The 24,505-nt window shown below is 33.3% G+C and overlaps 3 protein-coding genes across 4 annotated transcripts; all 3 read left to right on the forward strand.

Moving 5' to 3' along the window:
• The first annotated feature begins 562 nt into the window (after nucleotides 1-562).
• Nucleotides 563-2,598, forward strand: EMB1692 (Ubiquitin carboxyl-terminal hydrolase family protein). Its single transcript, XM_011044452.1, has 2 exons — nucleotides 563-644; nucleotides 907-2,598. The coding sequence occupies exon 2, from the start codon at nucleotides 1,030-1,032 to the stop codon at nucleotides 2,479-2,481; it is 1,452 nt and encodes a 483-aa protein (XP_011042754.1). The 5' UTR covers nucleotides 563-644; nucleotides 907-1,029; the 3' UTR covers nucleotides 2,482-2,598.
• Nucleotides 2,599-4,700: 2,102 nt separating this feature from the next.
• On the forward strand, nucleotides 4,701-15,755 carry LOC105138401 (zinc ion binding/nucleic acid binding/hydrolase). The gene is made up of 15 exons (XM_011044454.1): nucleotides 4,701-4,924; nucleotides 5,060-5,222; nucleotides 5,380-6,023; nucleotides 6,114-6,218; nucleotides 6,953-7,217; nucleotides 7,305-7,367; nucleotides 8,851-8,925; nucleotides 9,023-9,138; nucleotides 11,056-11,126; nucleotides 11,225-11,312; nucleotides 11,418-11,558; nucleotides 11,634-11,854; nucleotides 13,594-13,867; nucleotides 13,991-14,224; nucleotides 15,067-15,755. The coding sequence occupies exons 1-15, from the start codon at nucleotides 4,805-4,807 to the stop codon at nucleotides 15,511-15,513; spliced, it is 3,027 nt and encodes a 1,008-aa protein (XP_011042756.1). The 5' UTR covers nucleotides 4,701-4,804; the 3' UTR covers nucleotides 15,514-15,755.
• Nucleotides 15,756-17,976: 2,221 nt separating this feature from the next.
• Nucleotides 17,977-23,265, forward strand: LOC105138402 (uncharacterized WD repeat-containing protein C2A9.03-like). Of its 2 annotated transcripts, none has more exons than XM_011044455.1 (10): nucleotides 17,977-18,060; nucleotides 18,423-18,589; nucleotides 18,703-18,870; nucleotides 18,959-19,045; nucleotides 19,411-19,545; nucleotides 19,714-19,824; nucleotides 20,677-20,768; nucleotides 20,850-20,955; nucleotides 21,653-21,739; nucleotides 22,647-23,265. In XM_011044455.1, the coding sequence occupies exons 2-10, from the start codon at nucleotides 18,449-18,451 to the stop codon at nucleotides 23,058-23,060; spliced, it is 1,341 nt and encodes a 446-aa protein (XP_011042757.1). In that variant the 5' UTR covers nucleotides 17,977-18,060; nucleotides 18,423-18,448; the 3' UTR covers nucleotides 23,061-23,265. The 2 variants fall into 2 exon arrangements, with proteins under 2 accessions (XP_011042757.1, XP_011042758.1); XM_011044456.1 differs by having other exon boundaries at nucleotides 17,980-18,064.
• The last annotated feature ends 1,240 nt before the right edge of the window (nucleotides 23,266-24,505 follow it).

Here is a 24,505-nt window from a genome sequence, read left to right on the forward strand (position 1 = left end):
ACTATTTACATGTTAATTTGTTTTATAATTTTTTTTAGTTGAATTAATATAATTTTAATTTATATATATATAAAAAGAATTAATTTGAGTATTCTTTTCAATCCTCGTTGATTGATTGTCTATTTATTTAAATATTTAAAAAAATTTATTTTAAATTAAAACTTTATCGATTTAAGATTAAAATTATTAAAACTTCATCCATCTAAAATTAAAGTTAAAAAAAATTTAATTAATTTTATTAAAAAATTAATTAATCAATAATCTAGTAAAAACCTAACTATTAATATATTAATTTGTTTTATAAAAAATTTTCAGTTAAATTTATATAATTTTATTTTATAAAAAAATTAATTTAAATATTTCTCTCTAATCTTGTTATTTATATATTCAAAAAATATTCAAAAAAATTTAAAATTTTTTATTTATTTAAAATTAATATATTCTAAAATTATTTTAATATATTAATATTAAAAATAATGTTTTTAAAATAAAAAATCATTAAAATATATTTTAACACAAAAAATTATTTAAAAAAAGCCATAGCATACTGAAAAAACTCTTGTAAGTATATCCTCGCCACTCTACTCTAAGTCTGTACCGCTACAGGTACTCCATTCTCTTGAGCTTTCACCCGCCAAGTGTCTGTACATTATCTTGAGCTTTCACCCGCCAAGTGTCTGTAAGTCTCTCGTCTCTGCCATCTTCTTCCAATTTCGTGTAATTTCATGTTAAAGAAGGTAAAGATCTGATCCCGACAAGCTCAACTCAAGAAACAGTCACGTTGTCTGAGCTAATCTAATCTTCTTTACTCAATTGATTGTATTCATGCAACTTCAATTCGTTCTCGTTTACCCCTTTACTCTTCATCTCTAATGATGCACTTTTCTTCGTTTTCATCGACATTAGGGTACATACAATATTTCTAACCTGCCCTTTTTGGTGGCCGTTCTTCGCTTCTTGAATGCTCCCCAATTGTTTGTGATAAAGTCTCTGAGACTTTTACTTGGTTCTTATGTCACTGAAACAACAATGGCTTTGTACCTGTCTTCCCCTTCCCAAACCGGTTGTTTCCTCAAGTACACCTTCCTCCCATCGAGTACTCCGTCTGAGCTACATGCAAATCCCTCCCTGACTTGTAGAAAACCCAGATACAAGCGTCTTTCCATATCCTGTTCAGCTCCAAAAATTGTTCGTGATGTTTCACTAGACAAGCACGTTGTGAGACAAAGTAGGATTCGGTTTGTTCAAAAGCTTAAAACGCTGCTGTTGTCCAAACCAAAACATTACATTCCGCTCCACATTCTTTCCAAATGCCGTTCCTATCTTTCACTCACGAAACCTTGTTCAATCCGCTCAATGATTTATCGTTACCCTTCCATTTTTGAAATATTTCCAATGCCGACACCTCCTTCGCCATTAAATGCCACCAAGCCTTACTATCAGCTCTGTGTTCGTCTGACCCCCGCTGCTGCAGCCCTTGCTGCACAGGAACTTCGTCTGCAGTCTGAAATTTCCACTGATTTAGCCAACAAACTGCAGAAGCTTCTCATGCTCTCTTCTCATCGCCGACTTGTCTTGTCGAAGCTGGTTCATCTTGCACCTGATCTCGGGCTTCCCGCAAATTTTCGATCTCGCCTCTGCAATGACCACCCTGATAAATTCAGGACTGTTGACACCTCGTACGGTCGTGCACTTGAGCTTGTATCGTGGGATGAACAGCTGGCTATTCCTTTGCCCACTCCGAAAGTTTCTCGTGAGTTGATAGTGGACAGGCCTTTGAAATTCAAGCAGTTGACTCTTCGAAAGGGTCTTAATTTGAAGAGACGTCACCGAGATTTCCTGGTCAAGTTGGGAGACTTGCCTGATGTGTGTCCATATAACACATGTTTAGAAGAATTTGCTAAGGAGTCCGTTGAGGCTGAGAAGAGAGCTTGTGCGGTTGTAAGAGAGGTGTTGGCCATGACAGTTGAAAAGAGGACTTTAATAGACCACTTGACACATTTCAGGAAGGAATTTGGGCTGTCCAACAAGTTGAGAGGGATGATTATAAGGCACCCAGAGTTATTTTATGTGAGCTTGAAGGGCCTAAGGGATTCTGTTTTCTTGGTCGAGGGATTTGATCAGAATGGTAAACTTCTGGAAAATGATCGAACTTCAGTCATAAAAGATCAGTTGATGAAGTTGGTCAGTGAAGCAAAGAGGTTGAGACGAGAAAGGAGAAAGCGTGGTAAGTATGGCAATGATAGTGGAGACTCCAATGATGTTGATGAGAATGATGAATTGCTTGACGCTTTTGATGACTATGATGATGGATTCGAGAATGTGTTTGACTCTGAAGATTCAGGCTTTGATTATGAATTTATTGACAAAGATGACAAATACAGTGAGCTTGATGGTTATGGGGAGAATGGAGAGTTATGGACTGCTGATACTTCCTTTGATGGCACCAGTGATGGGGGAGGCTCCAGGGAACCCTGGTAGCATTGACTGATACTGTACTATTTATCTTCGCGAAATATAGGTGTTTTAATGGTAGTTTGTGTATAATGTGAATGATGCTAGCAAATATCAGTGAATTATACTTCTTTTGAAGCTGGACCTTGCGAAGATGATTGAATCCTAAGTACTGACCAAAAAGCTGGATGATCTCTAAGAAATAGATGGAAGTTTGTTAAAATCGTTTTGATGCTAATTCCTTCGATGGAAGAGCTTTAAACCATCGGCCTGCACATCAAGCTTGTTTTTTATGCTACCACAGTAGCCACAAATCCCATAGATGTAGCATTTTCTCCCTGTCTACTTGCTTGGTTCCAAAATGTGCATGGTCATCTATATCCAGGCAGTGCAGGGGAAATGAAACTTGATCTGCTGAATGTGAACTGATGGGCTTAAGTACCCAGACCATGTAAGTGTTCCATATTTACCTGTTGCCTTCGAGGCCTGCTGATTTAGAAGTTCATAGAGCGGGATTATTTTAAAAAATATTTGTTTATTTAAAAATATATTAAAATAATTTAAAAACACAAAAAAAATTAAAGCAAAGAAAAAAATTATAAAAATTAATTTTTTGGAAAATACTTGAAAAAATTTATAAAAATTAATTTTTTGGAAAATACTTTTAAAACATAAAAAATTAACATGATGAAATAGTTCTGAAAGTAGCTGCTTCAATTTTTTTAAAGAAATTAAAGAAAAAACACCAGCCTTTTTTATAAAAATAAAACGAGAAAACAAAGGAAAAGCTTTGAATTCTCTAGTTACTCGGAGTTTAAACTTATATGTATCCTCGGGAGCCGACCCATCTCTCAATGTTGAAAATTAGGCTCTGGGAAGATACAAGAAATATAGATGATAAATACATTGACCATCCTGCCCTTACAAGAAATACAAGTGGGTTCAAAGGCTTATAAAGAGCTCTAAACATTAGGTAATGTTTGCGAATGTGATTATAATTATTTTAAAAAAATTATTAGAATATATTAAAATAATTTTTTTTTATTTTTAACAAAATTATTTTTAAAACAAACATATAAAAACTATTTAAAATATATAAAAAAACTAATTTTTTCTTAAAAATATTAATTTAAAAAAAAAAACAGCTTGCGTTTCCAAACATTAAACTTTCAAAAAAAAAAAAAAACTTTATCTTATTCTCAAATTTGAATATTCTATATAACCAAAAAACCATACATGCACAATCACACAAAACTCCCTTCTCATATTTAGATTGGCTTGCAAACCTTTTCGAATGACTTAATTTATAAGCTACTGTTCAAATCTAACTTCTCATAGATTCTTATATTTTTCATTTTATAATATCCTTGAAAATACCATATTTTTTGAGAAAAAATTAATTAAATTAGAAAACATTTAAAAAACAACCATATAATACATAAATAAATATATAATTAATGATGATAAAATATCTATTTAATTATATTGCATTTTAGAGTCTCTAACCCAATACAACTAACTTTAATTAGAATATTAAATGGAAATTAATTTTTTTTAATATTAATTTTTTTTTTAAAACACAGTTTACATCACATTTCTAAACATTAAACTTCTAAAAATAAAAAAAAAACTTTATCTTATTCTCAAACTTGAATATTCTATATAGCCAAAAAACCATACATGCACAATCACACAAAACTCCCTTCTCATATTTAAATTGGCTTGCACATTATAAGATATCCAACCTTCTCCAATGACTTAATTTATAAGGTACTGTTCAAATCTAACTTCTCATAGATTCTTATATTTTTCATTTTATAATAGCCTCAAAAATACCATATTTTTTTAATAAAAAATTGATTAAATTAAAAAACATTTAAAAAACAACCATATAATGCATAAATAAATATATAATTAATGATGATAAAATGTCTATTTAATTATATTGCACTTTAGAGTCACTAATCCAATACAACTAACTTTAATTAGGATATTAAATGGTTATTTAAAAATATAATATGGGTTGTTTTTTAAAATATTTTTATTTAAAAATATATTAAAATATGTATATTTTTATCTTTAAAAACTTATTTTTAACATTAATATATTAAAACAATTAAAAAAATATTTTTAAAAGAATTTACTTTTAAAAAAAAGTCGTTTAGAATGGAATGCAATTCCAAACTGATGTTAAATCTAACGGCACAAAAAGAGCAAAGCCGAATCTAGGCATCACACCAAATTAAAACCCAACTTGGCGGGACGAGACGATAAACAAATGGAAAGTTCATTTTTTCCTTGGTCACTGCTTACCCTAGCCTAGCAGAAGCAGGAGGAGAGGGGGAGAGAAATGTTGAGGGGACGGGAGAGCTTAATCCGATTGGTTGGTAAGCGCCGAAGATTCCTCCCCAATCGTAAATCTCTTCATTCCGATTCCACTTCCATTATCTCTCACTCTCACCCTCCTCAGGTACTCCGTGCACATCACCTCACCTCACCTCACCGATTATGATTATGATTGTGGTTGTGATTGTGATTGTGATTTTCTTTATTATTTATTTTGATTTGTTATTTTTTATTTCAAGCTTTTAATTTCTTCTCTCAGACGCCTTTGAATTTGGGAAAAACGGATGAAAATGAAGATGGAATAATAATGTCAATGGAGAGTGAACAGAAATCCAAATCACCGCAGTCTTCAGATTGGGTAACTTGCCCTGTTTGTTCCTCTAAACTTGCTGCTCAAGACCACATCATCAACTCTCATTTAGGTATAGATTTTTTTTTAATTAAGGTCGTTTATTATGAGGTTTAATTACTTAAATGAGATAGAGAGATACTATTCGAAATTGCTAGGTACCAAATATTGTCATTGCGTTAAGGGCTTATGATTTTTTTTATTGTTTTATTATTTATTGGTGTTTCTAGATGCATGCCTAACTAGAGGAACTAAACGGAAATTGACGCAGCGCACCCTCTTCCAGCTCAACTTCTGCTCACAACCAATGGTGTGTAGTAGGTCTAGTGATGTAAAGAAGTTGGGAACAGGAAATGTAGAGGAGGATGCGGCAGTTGGTTTTGACAACTCTACTGCAGTTGATGAAAATGAAGGTAATTTTGGCACATTGGTTCTAATGGGGGAGGCTGTTTTAGGAACTAGCATGGATGGTTCACCTATGAAACAAAAACTGATTGATGACGATGGGATCAACAGCCGAGTTGATTCCTCTTTGTTGAATTTGAGAAGTGAGGTCACGAAATGTATTGAGGCAGTAACTGTGGATGACATATCAGGGGAGACTGCTTTAGGAACTAGTGCTGGTGGTTCGACTATGAAGCAAAAACTGATTGATGATGATCGGATCAATGGCCAAGTTGATCCCTCTTTGTTGAATTTGAGAAGTGAGGTCATGAAATCTATTGAGGCTGTACCTGTGGGTGACATTTCAGGGGTGTTTCTTGAAACCTTCATTGTTGGACGTAGATTTAGTGTTGAAAAGGAATTAAATCTTGGTGCAAACATCTGTCTTTTGAGAGAGACAGATAATGCCAAAGATCCCAATGCTATCCAGGTATTTCTCATTTCTACTTTGGTTTTTCCTTGAATTTCAGTTTGTTATATATTAGTTTTAATGTTAAATCATGGGGTCATTTTGATTCAGGTTCTTTTGGCAGATTCCAGATGCTGTAAAGTGCTGGGTTATCTCCCCCGAGAATTAGCTCAATATTTGTCTCCTCTAATTGATAAGTACTCACTGACCTTTAAGGTAATGTAGTTGTGAAAATAATTCTATCCAAACTTGTATGTTTGAATTCTAGATTGTGTTTGAGTAAAGTAGTGTAAAAAATTCTAGATTGTGTTTGAGTAAAGTAGTGTAAAGAAATCAAAGGATTTGTGTCACTTCACTTATTTTCTTTCCATTGAATCTATTCTTGAATCATGGTATAGATATTGATAAATATGCACTGATTGATAAGTGATACAGAAAGAAGTGCCAGTGCTTCTTTTAACCCCCCCCCCCCCTCCATTTTGGTCCATTTCCCCCCCCCCCCCCCATTATGATGATGCATAGTTTGCTGATATATTTTACCTGTCCTATTGACTCTGTCTACATTTATGGATTGTTTTCAATATATATATATTGAACTAATTTAGCAAGAGTAACTAGTACTGTTGTGAAAATTTTTAAAGTTAAATTGTTACTTAAGGTAAGGTAAACAGAAGAACTAAAAAATTGTTGAAGTATATATATCTGAAAATTTGTTTTCTTAAAGAGAGTATTAATTGCCCCTGACTCCAAGGAAAGAATTTCCTGCTCAACATTTGTTGCTCTCAGAGTTGTGCACAAAACATGATGAATAGTTACCATTGTTACTTCTATGTCTGTTTACTCCCGACCAAACCTAATCTTACTATCATGTGTTTGTTCAAATCAAATGAGAACATGATGAATGGTTGCCACTCCCAAATAATTATAATCCCATCAGGATTGTTTTGCAGGGATGCATAACTTCTGTTCCAAAACATTATCTTGATGTTGTTCCCATTCAAATCCAATGTTGCGAAGTTATGTTACAAAGCAATAAAGACCATACTGAAATTGAGGACTTCACATGTTCATGGAAAAATGTTCTTCATGTGGCTGAATCTGCCAAGAATTATCCGCCTAGTATGACGAAATATCAACAAAACTTTTGGGTGTTGATACAAGAGGTTTTAAAAAGTAATCCCCATCTTTTCACCAATGATGAAAAAATGTTTCTAGGTATAAACTCTGCTATCTAGTTTAATACTTCATCACTTTCTTCTCTTCTTTATAATTTCTAACTATTTCATTGTTATTCGTCAACAGAATCATTTGTTTCTCTATCAGATGACAGTCAGAGGCTTTTTGTTCGGCTCTATACACGTAAAGGTTATATTTTTATCTTGTCAAAAATTTATACTATAGAGAACCCAAGACCTGGATTAAAAGTTGACTATTATGAGAACAACTACAATGGCAAGTTATCTGCACCACAAGAACAAAGAGTTTTTAAGGTTTGAGCCTTCAAAGCATAACTTCTTGGGTGATGATGATTGGAAAATTTTCATTATATGAAAAACAATATTTACCATAATCTACCCCGAACCCAGATAAATGTGAATTTCATCTGTTTTCCCTCTCTCCCTGTTCCTTTGTTTTTCTGGTCTTCCTAGATAAAAGGAAGGACCTAGAAATTCTTTGTTTTATTCTCTTTTGGTGATGCATATAAAAGCACCATGCTCTTTACTAGTGGTGCTTAAATGAAACCCAAAGATAAAACCTGCATGGGTCACTTTAAAGCACTGTGATGGAGTTGTTAAACATTGCCCTCTTTTGGTGATGCATATAAAAGCACCGTGCTCTTTACTAGTGGTGCTTAAATGAACCCCAAAGATAAAACCTGCATGGGTAAGCACTGTGATGGAGTTGTTAAACATTGCCTGAGTTGGATGTTTGAACAAAAATATGATGAATTGGACCCTTGGCTAGGCCATGTTTTAAATTTAATCACCTGAGCAGTTGAACTGGTAAATTTCATCGATTTCACAAGCACAAACCTAGAACCAATGGCCTAAGGATTGAGACTTTTGCATGGTCAAGGTCAGTACTCTAACAATTATGCTCAGTAGTTTCATGGCTTGTCTCATAAACTTGGGAATTCATGGCATCTCTTGTTATATATTTATATTAAGTTTGGTTATAATAATTTAAACAAATATTTATATTAGGCCTTGAAATTCAAGAAAATCATACAAATGGTTTCTTTGTTGAGATTTGTTAGTGTCTTGTATAAGAGGGACCCAAGAGTATGTCATTGCGTCCATCTTTCTTGTTGTTGCCAAGCTTTTAGGGAAAGCCATTAATGATTTTTTAAGGAGCTGATTTAGTTTGAACAAGTAGTGGACTCTGTGCCACATATCAAGGCAGCAAAGGAGGAAAAAAAAAAATAAAAATAAATATATATATATATTGCTTTGCTCGTTTTTATGATGTATTCAACTGTGGTAACAGTTCTTTTATTTGGTATGTATTTTTGGCTTATAAGAGAGAAGATATTAATGTGTTGGCATAGTTCTTTCTTGACTTAACTAAGTGCTTGTACAAAGAGTAAATGAATTTAGGTATATTGGCTTTTAGGATGAGATAACAATTTGAGTGACCGCTGTAACTTCTCATTTTCTCACAATGAAGGTTTTCTTTAATCATTGTTGCTAGTGGACGTGCTTGAAACTATCTTATTTCTCTACCTGCCTATTGGTTTAAATATTGACATTGTCTCTTCATATATAATTACACTCTAATAAATCACCTTCTTATGCTATAGATATCCATCCCCAATAATATAACTTGCATTTTGCTATTCGTATTTTAGGACCATGGTTTCGGATGCCCAATATTTCATACCCAGAAGTTACTGATTCTCAGCAGGCTATCAAGGATCTTTCTGGTATTTAAACTATTTTTATAATTTTTTCTATAACTTAATATTGAATTTCTGAATGTGGCTTTTGATGGCGAGTTTTTTTTCTTTCTTGTCATATCAGCAATGGGTTATATGTGCTCCTTTAAAGGAGTGGATGAACTACAAGAGAATGACATGGAAAAGATTTTGAATTTACTCACGGTGTCTGAGCTACGTGAAATTGCATCCATGTCCAAGGTTTGCATTTGTATCATATTTTCCAAAGTAATTGACCTAATCCTATTTCCACTTTTGCATAAGCATTGATTTCTGACTGGGGCATCGGGCATATTGTGTTGTTTAATGTGTTGGAGAAGTATTGCTGAAGAGCAGTATTTAATACTAAACACACTCAACTAGAGATTAAGTGTTTTCTCTATAACTCCCACACCATTAGTGCATGCTACATAGGTATGCTCCCATTCCCATTGAAAACTCTAGTCTACTTCCTTGTACAAAAAGAAGTTAGCCATTGGTACACTTAGTTTTATTTATCAATTTTCTAGCTACAGGTGCTGCTTGTTGATCTATAAAAGATTTCTGTGTCATGGCTATGAATTTGCAATGTCATAGTAGATTCCAGAAGTACAATTGTGATTCTAATTTTTTAGTAGTCTATATTTTTTTTTCCACAATTGTAGTCACTCTGTCCCACAAAGAGGGTCCTAGCACAAATGTTTTAAAAAAGGTTTCTTTACATTTTGTCTCTTGAACTCATATTATAAGTTCTTTGAAGTTTTATAGGATACTAGAGCGTGTAGCTAAAAAAATATTGTTACTACTACTATTATTATTGATTTTATAATTTACTATTTCAGAAAAACAAGGTCATAATGCATTCTCTTGCTTACTAGCTGCAAATCTCGTACTAGTTTAGCAAATCTCTTACTACTCTAGAAAAACAAATTTGGCTATGGATGACTACACAGTGAGATTTTCTGTGGATAGACACGGATCAAACATCTTTTACATGCTTGATGATCAAGACTTTATCATTTTATGCACAAAAGAATGCTAAAAACAGACAAACTCAACAAATACAGTGCTTCCTTGGTCCTCAATTGATTTTTTCTTGTGCACACATGATCGGTTCTTTTCTAAAGAGTTAACATAATCCATGATTTATGAAGTTCTCTTGTTCTGTTTATTGAACATTTCAAAGTCTCAGTTCTCATTCTTTTTCTTGGTTTATAGCTTTACCAATCTACTTCTCATCTAAAGTGTCTTTCATGGTTTGATCTTTTCCAGAATGTAAAATAAAAAAATGAATTAATCAAAATGTATTTGTGAGTGAATATTCTACAATATAACTGATTTCATGTTTGGAATGGTACTAAATACTAAACTACAGTCAATAATTTCAGTATTCATCAGTCAATTCTGTGATGTGGTTCACTAAATAAGCATGTGTCCTATGACATTCAACTAAACAAACAAAATAGTAGTCCTTTCCTGATTAAATCTACAGTACATATTGGACAATTGACATATTTGACACATTATGAACATCTGTTTTAGAAAGTGTTCTTGAACTGTGTCTGAGGATGAATCATCAAAGAAATGCCTTAGAGCACTATAAATATTGCCACAGTTCTGCATGTTTGCACCTAGATGGAAAATTTCAAAGGCTGCACTTCCTTATGCCATTTATGCTTTCATGCTAGAGGCAATGTGCTCAAATTTGAAAGGCTTCAAATGGAGGGAAAGCAAAGAGAAACTGAGAGTAAAATGTCATGGTTTTAAATTTCATGTAGACAAACTAACTTTAAGCAAATATATTGATCTAGGTCTTCAGATGGTTCCTTATGTTTGCTTTTTAAGAGGCTTGAATATCTTATGGGGGATAGGAAGTGACAAATTCATGGAGGGTTACAGGTTCACAGCTTTTACTTCTGTTCTGTGATTTCCCTATTCTGTAATTTGGATATTTAAATGAAGTGTGCATGATAATTATGTCCTAAAAATAAAACCCATGTTTAACTGCGGCTGTAAATCAGTACATGGAGGCAACACAATCTTTTTTTATATTAAAAATTCTTATAATGATGCAATATGGTCTTCTTGTTTCTCTGATGGAACTTATTTGTAATTTTCTGTGCTTTATTGAGGCTTCAGAATGGTACTCGTGTTACAAGAAAACAGGATCTTATTGCATCTATTTTTTCGTCCTATGAAGATGGAGTATGGTATTAATATTTTTTTCTGTTAGATGATGTGCTTCTCCTCTTGGTGTGTCAATGAGTATCGCAATTGATATCTTTCATTTTGATTTTGATCTTGCCAGCCCATTCCTACCAATCGCTATTTTGGATAGAACAGGAATTTGTATTAAGATTTCTTCAAAAGCTGAGTCCCTTATCTGGCGCGCTGAGGTGTTTTTTACTTTCCATTGCTTGAGTTAGTCATGGTGGAAATAAGACAAGGATGTTGATCTGGTTTACAACTAAGGTGTTCTTTGAATTTTTTTTCCTATGCAGAGACTTTTCTTCCTGAATGGAGAGCAGGATCTTTCAGCATTCCTACTAGTTGATTTGGGCATCATAAAGTATCCAGCATACCACTGCATAATATCGGAAAAAATTTTCTCAGCTCGAAGTGACCTTATAGCTTATGAAGAGGTGCTATATTTCTATGAGAATTTGCCTTTAAAGTCTTGCTGCTTTTTACCTTCATTAACACTTCATGTTTTACAGGCAATTGAAGTGGCACAAATGATGGATGAATCTCTTGATGAAAACAAAAGTGAATCAGTACTTAGATGCATAAAGATAGCTGAGTCTCATATGTCTCATACTAAAGCAAATCACTCGACAGCCTCTGAATTAGTGACTTCCTTTTTCTCATGCTTTTCAGCATCCTGGGTATACTCTAAAGTGGTCTTTCTAGGAGTTTCTTTTCTTGAGCGCGAGAGGAGGTACATAATTTATAATTTATAATTTAGCCTGGCATCTATGGTGAGAGGAGGTACATAATTTATAATTTAGCCTGGCATCTATGAAATTATGTGCGATTGGATTGTTTCTCTCTTTATTTTAAGATTTGCAAAATTGCCTTTTTCTTTTTATTCATTTTATTGTATAGAAAATCATGAGTGCCCTCTCCTCTTCCTGGGCAGCACTTCTTATTCTCTTCATGCTTCTACCATTTTAACTTTTTGTTATTCAAATGAATGGTCTCATCCCTATAGACATCAAAATAAAGAAATATAATAAGTTTTCATCCCTTCCCCCAAACAACACAGGGAAGTTCTTGGCTCCACCTGCCCGCCCCTTATAGTGTCTTTGCAAATTTCAGAAGCAGTTCATTCTGCAGCATATGTTTTCTTTGCAAGTGAAATTTAGTAAAGTTGAGATACTTCTGAGTTCTGAATGATCTTGTTTTAAAGTTACGAGGAAATTATGCATATCAAATCAGTACGATGGGTAACTATGCATGATCATGTGATAGAATTTATATTTGCTTGTTGATACATGTATAAATTCATGCATATCAAATCAGTATGGTGGGTAACTATGCATGATCATGTGGTAGAATTTATATATGCTTGTTTATACATGTATAAATTCATTCTAGAAAAACCATTGTGACTACTTTGGTCTTTCAAGTGACTGATATTGATTCCAAATAAAGTTGATCGTGTGCTTGTGCAATGTCAGTTCTCCTACATTCTTTGAACTAGAAACCTCATAGATATTATTGAAGTTAGTTGTGTCAGCGCTACATTGATATTTTGTGCTCAGAAACTTGTTGCTGCATTTTTAAGGTAAGTTACAAAAGCCACCTCAGAAATTATTTTCCATCATCGACGGCCCCTACACTATATTTCAAATCCAAAACTCATAAGATAGATGCAGACCAGAAAAATCAACCGTCATTTTCAACCATTTTAAATAATTTCTTTTAACCAAAAAGCCCTTCAATATACTTGCTAATTGATGGGAAAGTGGAAAAGATGTAGCAGCAATGACGATTGTGCTGGTGGTTTTGGCGGCTGTACAATGCATCTCTTTTTTCTCTTTTGCTCTTTTCATCCAATTCGTTGTTTTGCTTCCTAGGGTTGATTAGCACTGTTCTAAAATCATATACGAAGAGCAGAAAGAACAGTCAAAGAGTGAAAAGTTGCTTCAGAGTATATTTGTGGATATCCTTTTAGGATGTTGGAAGGGGTGTTGATTGGTCAATGGCAATCTGATGTTGGATGATTCCTGCTCTACTTCTGGAAAGCATTTTCTTGTGTAAACAATTGAATTTTTCTTTTCCTTTTTGATACAAATGTTTTATAGAAAGATTTTATCCTGGTTTTCAGAATCAAATTTGGTTGGTGCTATGGTCAAAGCCAAAAATCTATTTGCACAGAATTTTTTGGTAACAAAATTGTTGTTCAGCTGTATAATAATGAATATCCATTTAAGGACAGTTGTATTACTTTGAGCAAGGCGTCTCTCTTCTGTTTGTGTTTAAGGAAATAGTCCCTGGTAATGGAAGTGCAAATGCACCCTCATGTTCTCCTGTTGATTACTCTGCGAGTCAAAATCTGTTTTGTTTCTAGTATCATGTGAATTATTAAATAAGACAATTCGAGCATCATGAAAACGGTGCTGCATTATGTGCAATTACATGAAATATGTCTAAATGAACTGAAGTTCGCTTCAGGTACAAGGATGCAATTAATTTGTTGAAGAAGTTGCTTTTTATTTTCACTTGTGATGGAAGAAGGGGGAACTGGACACTGAGATTGTCTATTGATTTGGAGCACATGGGCTTTCCCAATGAGAGCCTTTTAGTTGCTGAAGATGGGTTACTGGATCCATGGGTACGTGCTGGTTCAAGAATGGCATTGCAAAGGCGCGTTCTTCGCCTGGGAAAACCACCAAGGCGCTGGAAAGCTCCTAGTTTCTCATTGTTTATCAAGAGGAAGATCAGAGAGGTAACTGATTGGGTGATTCTTTCAGATTTGGGATGCTAGTGAACTTCTCGTTCAATGTGAATAACTCAAAATATGCCATCATCCAACAATGTTCTGTTTTACAAATTCCCACTGTTAATATAGGTTCATATTCAAGGAAGACCTTTGAACTGTGAAGCTGGAATAAAGAGCAGATTCTATGGAGAAGATGGGGCACAATGTGGAGTTGAGCAGCTTGCTTTACAGTATTATGCTGGTGAAGGTGGTGGATGGCAGGGTGTTCATACAGAGAGTGGAATTTGGTTAACAATTTTTGCGCTTCTTATGTGGGACATTATATTTTCTGATTTACCAAATGTCTTCCGCAACAGATTTCAGGTATGGCTTGTATTTAAGCTGTAAAACTCTCATCTTTTGGGTTTTGGCATGTTTTGCTGCAAAATATTGATGCTCAAAACTTCATGGTAGACAAATAGCCTATCATATGCATAAGTTATATTGTTGCTAACAGCTGCTGCCCCATCATCAGTCTATCAGAATCGTCTTATCATTATGGTATTGAAGATATTTTTAAAAAATTGTGGAAGAGAAGTTTAAAAATGGTAGTGGGCAGGTTTCCCTAGTCGGGGAAAAAGACAGTTCGAGTTTCCCTGCAGATTTCTTTTATTTTTAATCATTTAGTTTTATGTTCAAGATCTTCATTCTATAATGATTTATTTAAAATGAATTGCTAAAACAAAATAAAACCTTATGAGAACTTATGAATATTTGTTAAGTTTTGACTTCCATTTCCATCGCTGTTTTGAAAAATTTTGGATTTTTTTTATCTTCTAATTAATTTTTTTTTATGTTTTAGGATTATTTTGATGTATTGGTGTTAAAAAAAATAAAAAATAAAAAAAATAATATTGGTGTTAAAGAAAATTAAAAATAAAAAAATATAATTTAATGTATTTTCAAGTAAAAAACACTTTTTTGATGTATTTTCAAGTGAAAAACACTTTAAAAAATATTTACCACACTCCCAATCAGACACTAAGAGCTTCTTCTCTGCGAAACTCCCAATCAGACACTAAGAGCTTCTTCTCAGTCTATATGCTGCTCAATTCTTCATCTGTTTTTCCCTTTTGTTCTGTGTAGTTTGTTGCTTGACTCTCCTATTTCTACCTATTTCTATAGAATTTAAGAAAAAATATATATATTTTTATTTTATTTTGCAGACTGCTCCCTTGGATTTAGAGACTGATAACTTCTATCCAGCAAGAAAGAGCCTTATAGAATCCCAGTTGCAGAAAATTTATGATGGCATGGCGGAGATGATCCTCATCACATCATGGGAATTGCATTCAGGAACAGCTTGTAGGGGTGTTAATTGGGACCGGCATTCTCTCCCGGAACTTCGAGCCGCTGTTACCTGCGTTGGAGGCCCTTGTTTGGCCTCTCTCTGCCGACACCTTGCTCAAGATTATGGGAGCTGGTCCAGTGGAATGCCAGATTTGTTTCTGTGGCGCTTCCATGGAGAATACAAAGGTGAAGCCAAGCTTGTCGAAGTTAAAGGCCCCAGGGATTGCCTCTCTGAGCAGCAACGAGCATGGTTGCTGCTACTAATGGATTGTGGGTTCAACACTGAAGTATGTAAAGTAAGCATTATGCCATTATCCACGTGATGACAAGCTGGTGCTCGAAAGAGTGTTCAGACATGCAAGGATACTGGCAGAAGCTTACAGAAGCAAATTGATGGAGTATCATACAGATGGCTTCGCATACAATTATTGTCTGCTTCAACGCATAAAGTTTCCAAGGGAGGGCCTCAATTCGTCAGAATTTTTGTTAAAGACAGACAGAACCCTAGACCATGCTATTAAATTGCCGTTTAGGAAAGCAGCCCAAACACCACTTCACAAAAAAATGATTTTTTATATATTTTTTGAATTATTTTTATATGTTAATATCAATTTTTTTTATTTAAAAATAATTTTTTATATATTTTTGAATTATTTTTATATGTTAATATCAATACTTGCTACTATCGAGATGCTCATGATTGTTTGGTAGCAAAAAGGTGACATATATTTGACGTTACATAATGTACATGCTGATGTAATAATGATATTAGCTAGTAATGTGAACATAAGAGTCCAAGTGTACACGCTAGCTAAGGAGGATAGTGGTTAGGGTTTTTCTCTCATTATCTTTGCATCTCATGGGTTGTGGTTTTATTTTGTGGTGTTGAAGCCTTCGAGGAGATGCAAGAGCTAATTGAGTAAATAATTGAGTAAATGTGGTTTAAATTATATTTTATTTTAAAATATATTAAAATGATATTTTTTTTATTTTTAAAAAATTATTTTTAATATTAATATATGTGGTTTAAAACGACAACAGAGTCGTGCTTTAACTTTCAATTTTTTTAAATTAAGAAAGATTAAAATAATATTTTTTATAAAAAATTAATGAATTAAGTGACAAGTTTTGAATAGGATAAGGATCTGGGATTGAGTCAACCGAATATTTTTCGTTCTCTAATTTTTTTTAATCCAAATCAATTTAGACATGAGATCCCAAATCAATATGTTAAAACGGTCCAATGTTATAAGCGTGCTTCTAAATTTATATTATGAATTGAAACAATGAAATAACTATTTTGCCCTTGGCAGCAACGCGTAAATGGACTTGGCAGCGCGGGTATAATGTTATTCTTGTCGTTTAAGAACCAACAAAATGACTATTATAACCTTGGAGGCCAAAAAAATGCACTGGAGGGTGGGGTTAGTGTAATTACCATAAAACCCTTAGATGAGAATTGTCCCTCCTTGGGTCTAACTGTCTAAGGGATATATATATATATATATATATATATATATATATATATTTGTTAATATCAAGTTAACTCAAGCTTTTTTATATTTTAAAATTTTAAAAAAATTTTATTGCACGTGTCAGCAGGTAAGTGATGTGTGCAAGGTCATTTAGTCACTAAACACCGCCTTTTGCAATAATGTTTAAAAGGCCTCGTTGCCCTTCCACTATAAGATAACATGTGTACCACTTCTCTATTTCTTTCTCTCTCTATCTCAAATCCTATGCCCCTTCAAAAATTTTAGAACAACCTTTTTAGTTTTTTCCCCTAACATTTGGTCCTTTTCTTTTTTATTACTATTTCTAAATTATTTAGCATAAATAAAATATTATTTAAGCTGATGAAGCAAGCTGCACATGGTATTAACATAAATAGGCATGGATTGTCTTGTGATTTTTGGACGGTGCATTTTAATTTTAGTGATCAAACTCTATCTTCTAGAATAATATTTTAACTCTTCTCGTCTTGTCTTTATTCTTGAATGGCATGTGTTGACAAAAAAAATTATATTAAATTTTATATTGATAATTATTTTTTTCCTTTCTCCGTATTAAAGTTATTCTTAATATATTTTTAAAACAGTCATTTAATTTATTTTTTTAAGATTTTATTCTTTATTTATTTATTTTATTTTAAATTCTTCAAACAATAAGATTTTTCATCCTATTTAATTTTTTTTTGATTTTTTCAGCTTTTAAATTTAGTTCACATTTTTCTTCTTTTGGTTTTTCTAATTATTCTTTTAATTGAATTATCTTTTTGAATCTATCCTTTGATATTTTATTTTATTCTTTTAATTAGATAGTTTTTAATTACATTCCATAGTATTTTAATTCATTTTATTTTATATTATATTTGATTTTTATTTATTTTTTATTTTTTTATTTTTTTTTAATCTTTTTTGTTTCATCCCTCAATTGATCAAAGTTTTGTTAGCTTTTTGGGTTACAAATTTGAAATATTTGACAATGCTACCTTAAATATTTTTTTTTAAATTGATTTTTGATGATCTTTTTTTTATAAGATTATTTTAATTTATATATTAAATTATATATTTTCCATGTTAACCTAACTTTATTCAAGGTAATATTTTTTTTAAAAAAATTATTTATTATTATATTATTAAATTAATCAAAATTTAACATAATTATAAAATTTCTCTCATTGTCACAATTTTTTTTTCGGGTTAAAAAGAAAATGCTTGTGCTTGTGGCGCCGCTTGGGGCACCCATCTAAGTGTGTGGCTATATATATTATAAACCCTTTAAACAGAGTGACTCGACTGACTTAACCCTATATATCATCATCCCTTTGTTCAAAAAAAATTTAGTTTCCTCTCCTCTTTACAATCTGTGTGCGTAAGAGAATCCCTTCCCTTCTTCTTCTCCTTCTTCTTCCTGTGTTTTTTTTCTTTTAATTTTTCTCGAGTAATTTTGTAACAGTTAGTTAACTTATTTCCCATGAGTTTTGTTTTGTAATTTTAATTTATTTTTCTTCCTTTTTTTGGGTGCTAAATAGATTTTATTTTTGGTTAATCTTAATAATCTAGTACAGTAAATTAAACCTTGAAATTGTCAAATATTTTTTAGTTATTCCTTGAGTTGGATTTTTTTTTTAAAAAATATTCCATGAATATAACTAATATATACTATAATTATAAAGACAATTGGTAATTATTGTCTTGGAAGTTGATTTTTATTTTTATTTTTGGAACAGACAATATATAAATAGATAAATAGTATATGTCATACTACCAGCGGTTAGAAGAAATGAATTACATGGCGGAAGAGGCAGAAATGGTTGATTTCGTTGACGAAATGAATGGAGGAGCAGCCGCCGCCGCTGGTGGTGTAGAAGATGTTGAAGCTGATGAATATGAGTTGGTATTTATTCTCAATTTTGTTTCTTTGTTTTGTTTTTATAAAGTTTAGATGGAAAGGTTATAAAATTAATTTATTTTTTGGTAAATAATAATAATAATAATAATAATGACCAGATTACCAAGGTTACGGATACCTCATCTGGGCAAGCCAGAAACGGGCAGGACATACAGGGTATTCCCTGGGAAAGATTGAATATAAGCAGGGAAAATTACAGATCTACGAGGCTTGAGCAGTACAAGAATTATGAGAACATCCCCTTATCTGGCGAAGCTGTCGATAAGGTACTTAAATACTAATTTATATAGGTAATTGTTGATTTGCTTTCCGGGTTTAGGAATTTGTTATGATTCTTGTACTTGGTTGTTGTAGGAGTGCAAACAAATGGAGAAGGGTGGCAATTACTACGAGTTCTTTTATAATACTAGATCGGTTAAGCCCACCATTCTTCATTTTCAGGTTGGTGGATTTTGCAACTTCTGTGTTTGGATATCAGTTTATTTTATGTACTAGTTTATGTCAGCACCGTGTCGTTTGTGTTCATATGCTTCTCTTGACAACGTTAGGGAATAGGGAAAGAGCGCGTAAATATTGCTATTCGTATATTTAGTTTTAGGACTTCTATTCTTAAATGTTAAGGTGTTAGTTTGCAACCATATGTTTCCATGTTTATAAAGTGACTGTGTTGATTTGTTACTTTGGACTGCGTGTAGCAGCAAGTTTCTTTTCAAGCCAAATTGCGTGATAGCTGACTTCATTTACTTCTGCTAGTTATATCTCCCACATGACTCTTGATAGCCTTTTGTTGTGTTATGATTATGCAGCTCAGGAACTTGGTCTGGGCCACTTCGAAGCATGATGTATATCTTATGTCTAATTATTCAGTCATGCACTGGTCATCCATATCTGGCAATTTGTCTGAGGTCATCGATTTTGCAGGACATGTAGCCCCTTCTGAGGTATTATGTTTATTTCCATGTTGGCTTCACAGTTGATAACAAGTCTGTATGTCAAAGTATGATGTGAATGAGACCTCTTATCTTTCTGAGAAAAGGTCCTTGTCAGCCTGTATATATTTTACCATTCTGGTTCTTTCCCCCCCTATTAACTCATTTTTTTTAATACAGAAACATGCTGGAAGTTTGTTAGAAGGTTTCACCCAAACTCCAATCAGCACTATAGCAGTCAAAGATAATTTTCTTGTTGCTGGGGGCTTCCACGGAGAGCTTACATGCAAAGTGAGTTGATACCCCCCAACCCTCTCTTGAATGCACACACAAACAAGGTTATGCACATGTACATGGGTCATAAACATATCATCTCATCAAATTTTCTTCAATTTGCTCTAACTAAAAAAGTAGGACATTTAAGGTTAAACCTAGCATTATTAGCAGGTCGCTGTGCTCTTACTAGAATTTAGAAGTGTTAGGACATGCCATTCACCAATTTTCCACTTTGAAGTTGGAATCTTAAATATGAACAATTCAGAATGAACTTGGGTTTCTTTATGCTTAAGAATCCTTGACCTTTATGCTGAGTTAAGCTAACTTGCTTGTGATATAATCACCTCAATACACTTCAGGGTATGTGAAGTATGCTGTATGATTGAGCAACGCATTGTTCTACTCCTTTGTCTGCTCTTTAGCACCATTAGGATGTTGATGAAATTGTGAAAATACAATTTTCAGGAGCTTAAGTGAACTGTGATAAATTGCAGTTCTGCACTATATCAAGACTGCTCTGGTGGTGATTTCTTAATGAAAGATTGACTAGGAGTGACTTTCTGTTGTCCTTTGTCTGTCTTGTAATGCTGAATGGCTTCCATTTGATGCTTCATGCTTGCAACTGGCAGTTTGTCCATTTGATGAAGTGATGAAATTGTTGATGCTGTATTTATGTGCTCTGAGGTTTTGGAAAGATAACAGAAAATGTAATTTTTAGCTCTACTTTTTCTGGGTTTTAAATATCCTCTGCTCCTGCAAACAGGAAAAATAAAATAAGATGACAATCGAAATAATGAGAAGGCCAATATGCTGCTCAAACATCTTTTATGAAACTCTTTCTCTAAACAGCTATTTTATCTGATGCAGCGATTGGATAAACAAGGAGTTAGCTTTTGTACCCGCACTACATATGATGACAATGCCATCACGAATGCTATTGAGATATATGACAGCATGAGGTAGTAAGATTGTGCTGTATTTGCTCAGTGTCATAAATTGTTTTCAGGGATTACAGGTTGATATGGGAACTGCTTTTGCAGGGGTGGAATCCATTTCATGTCATCCAACAATGATGGTGGTCTTAGAGAATATGACTTGGAGACATTTCAACTTTTGAATCACTTTCGTTTCCCTTGGCCAGTGAATGTAAGTTATCCTTTTTACTTGTAGCAACGTACAAGAAGCCTAATATGCATTTTCTGGTTGATTTTGTTGTTTATTGGGGACAACTTTCTCTGTGACTGCCACATGAATACTCACAGTTAGAAGGAACATGCACAGGGGAACTGCTAGATGGGATCAACTTCATCAATTTCTTTTCATATACACAATAGGTGGAAGTGCAATAATTGTAGGACGACAGAGAAATTTAATAATCAAAATGCATTAGAATTCTTTGTGGAGTAGTTTATAGATGAATCAAACTGAATAGATTGCCTACGGATTCTCTATCCAAAACTATTTGGAAGAGCAATAGCTGAGCTAACACTAGCATGAAAAAATAGGAATCAACAATTGCTGCAAATTAATTCACAAATGAATTGACAAATCATGCCAAATCAGTGTTGGTTGATTTTGGCTCTGTCAGTTCATTTGAATTGTAATTTCAATTCATTTCATGCCAAGTACTTTCTGTTTCCAACATATTTATTGGGTTCAATGAATTCAAATTCAATTCATTTTGCCCAATTGTGAATTGTTCTAAGCTGGGTGTTAACAAGGCAAGTTTTTGAAGTGTCCCTTAAGGTCCTTGATCTAGTCGTCATCTGTTGTGAAACTTGATAACTGCTATGCCTATCTCAACTTCCAATTTGATGACTAAACTTGTTTTTTTATTTTACAGCACACATCAGTGAGCCCTGACCGGAGGCTAATAGCAGTTGTTGGAGATAACTTGGATGGATTGTTGGTGGATTCACAAAGTGGGAAGGTACAAGAAGTTTTCCATCTAAAGCTTTTGTTCTTATGGATGTTTGGGATAGTGGTAACGATAGTTTTTCAAAGTGCTTTTCACTTAGAAATGTATCGAAATGATTTTTTTTTTATTTAAAAAAAATTATTTTTGGTATCAACACATCAAAACAATCTAAAAACATGAAAGAAAAAAAAAATTTGAAGCAAAAAAAAAAATCAAAATTTCATGAAACTTTGGTTGTATCTCGCTGGTGATCTTTCATCTATTCTCAAGGGCTAACTAAAATTAGTGGTTGGCTACAACCCATCTGCTTTGGCACATGAATCTAACTCTTGAAATGCCCTTTCTTTTGAACGTCTTTCGATTCCCATTGACTTAGGCAAAGAGACCCTGCTCTATTGAATGAATCTGACTAATTCTTCTCCATCTTCTTCACTGTTATAACTAATTGAATCAACCCATGTAGTGGTATTAACTAAATTAGAAAGCGGCCAGAACATGACAGGATTGATTTTCCAAGTGCTGCTCACCTTTCGAAGAACTGATCATGATGTATTCTTGACATGAGACCAAACGAGCTCTTAATAATTGAAATTAGAACTGCCCGTGTTTCTATTTTTCCCGGGGAGGAACTGGTTGTTTTCATAAAACACTAAATGGAAAGCATTCAATACTCCACTTGCCCGTCAACTGTGTTATTTTTTATGTTATGTCCAGTTGGAAAATTATTTACAGAAGAGTATAACCTTGTTTGCCACTTGTCATCTTCCATGCTCATAATTCCTTGAATGTTGGAGGCAATTATCCCTGCCTTCAATGTGATACATTCAAGGGTCTTGCAGCGGTTTCTCTAGACTGGATCTTTGTAGTTGTTGGTTTATTGTTGCCATTCTTAAATCAGAATCATGTCAATGTTTTGCAGACTGTATCCACCGTGGAAGGTCACCTAGATTATTCTTTTGCATCAGCATGGCACCCAGATGGACGTGTTTTTGCCACAGGGAATCAGGATAAGACTTGCCGAGTGTGGGATATAAGAAAGTTGTCGTCGCCTACTGCTATCCTCAAGGGAAACTTGGGTGCGGTTCGATCAATTTGCTATTCATCAGATGGCCAATTCATGTATGTAGCCGAACCTGCAGATTTTGTGCATGTTTATAGTACACAGGATGATTACAGGAGACGGCAAGAGATTGATTTCTTTGGTGAGATTTCAGGAGTAGCTCTTAGCCCAGATGATGAATCTTTGTATATAGGAATCTGGGACCGTACTTATGCGAGCTTGCTACAGTATAACAGAAGGCATACGTATGGATATCTCGATTCCTACTTGTAATTTGTATCAAAGTATCTTCTTCTTCACTGAGCATCTGCCCAAGCTTGTACCCACCTTTTTGCACTCTTCTCGTTAGGTCTGATATGAAATCAAAGATGAGGATAAAATAAGATACTCTTGGTTAGAACTTTCTTTAGAGCATGTATAGTAACATTTTGATCATTTCATGTAATGAATGCTGTCTTCGTCAACTCCATTTTTCTTACTTCTGCACACGCTCCGTTTGCGCTTCTACCCCCAGCAAGACCATCTATTTCGTATTTCCTTCTGGATTTTGAATCAAAAGATGGAGTTTTTACACTATGATTTGCAATTCAAAGCAATCTGCAATATCCCCAAGCAGATCATTTTTTGGGGAAAAAACCCGCCGATCTTTTGTTGTTTCCCCCTTCAATTGTATTTGACAAGAGTTCAAATCATTCCTTTCATTGTTATAGCCTTTGTATGTCTTAAAGTTCAACGAATCTTTGACTTCTTTTTCTCTGACCTTTTCTGGTTTCCCTTTCACAAGCTGTCCTCATCTTTGTATACCCGGAAGATCACTCAACTTCCCATTGAAGCTTCTCCAAAGCCAATTAATCACCGAGAGACAGAGAAGGATTCATATGCACCACCACCACCACCACCACGACAGTGCTCTCCATGTTATCATCTATACTAAATTTTATTAGGGAAAGTCAACTAATCCCTTGAATCGCTCTAACAAATCATGTGATTTATCTCCATTAATTTTTTCATCCATTCATACATTATGAAAAGTCAATATGTTTCCAACAATGTAAGAATTCAATCCTAAAACAATTACAAGAAAATACATAAATTTTTATGCTGATGAATTGCTTAAGATTTAATAGAAATACCTTAGCCTTGACTTGAGATAAATTTTACTAGGATAACCTAGTGGTAAACGAAAAAAGAAAAAAAAACGTAATTAAATTGAATTATTTTTTTAACCTTTACCCTTATACGTTCTCATGCATATAAATATAAAAATAATAATTTAATTATTTTTATTTTTTATTGTTAAGTCATATAATTAAATCTTGATAAAAAAAATCATTTTATGCTGTGCTATTTAATTTGTATGTATTTTCAAAAATAAAATAATATTTTTTTCAAAATAAGTAGTTTATTTATTTTTAAATATAATTATTATTTTATTTAATCTATTTTGAAGTTATAAAATTAAATATTTTATTTATTTTAAAAAATAATTGATGTACTTTCCAGATAAAAAATCTCTTTAATTTGATCTCTTCCTAAATAATTTTATATATTTATTTATTTTCATAGAAATATTTATGAAAAATGTCCAAATACAAAAAGTGAAAGGATATTTTCAATTTTAAAAAACCGAGAATGGATAGCATGGAAAGAATGATTGGATAAATTTTGCCCAGCATAAGCTTGCAAGTGGGGCATGAACTTGGACCGGTCACGCTCTT

This window comes from Populus euphratica, unplaced genomic scaffold (assembly GCF_000495115.2).
Source record: "Populus euphratica unplaced genomic scaffold, PopEup_1.0 scaffold102.1, whole genome shotgun sequence".
NCBI classification, from domain to species: Eukaryota; Viridiplantae; Streptophyta; class Magnoliopsida; order Malpighiales; family Salicaceae; genus Populus; species Populus euphratica.

Coding starts and splice junctions, on each gene's coding strand:
- EMB1692 (XM_011044452.1), top strand. CDS start 1,030: ATGGCTTTGTACCTGTCTTCCCCTTCCCAAACCGGTTGTTTCCTCAAG.
- LOC105138401 (XM_011044454.1), top strand. CDS start 4,805: ATGTTGAGGGGACGGGAGAGCTTAATCCGATTGGTTGGTAAGCGCCGA. Junction 9,139..11,055: donor AAATTGCATCCATGTCCAAG/GTTTGCATTTGT, acceptor TTGAGGCTTCAG/AATGGTACTCGTGTTACAAG. Junction 13,868..13,990: donor TCAAGAGGAAGATCAGAGAG/GTAACTGATTGG, acceptor CTGTTAATATAG/GTTCATATTCAAGGAAGACC.
- LOC105138402 (XM_011044455.1), top strand. CDS start 18,449: ATGTCATACTACCAGCGGTTAGAAGAAATGAATTACATGGCGGAAGAG. Junction 20,769..20,849: donor GAGATATATGACAGCATGAG/GTAGTAAGATTG, acceptor CTGCTTTTGCAG/GGGTGGAATCCATTTCATGT. Junction 21,740..22,646: donor TGGATTCACAAAGTGGGAAG/GTACAAGAAGTT, acceptor AATGTTTTGCAG/ACTGTATCCACCGTGGAAGG.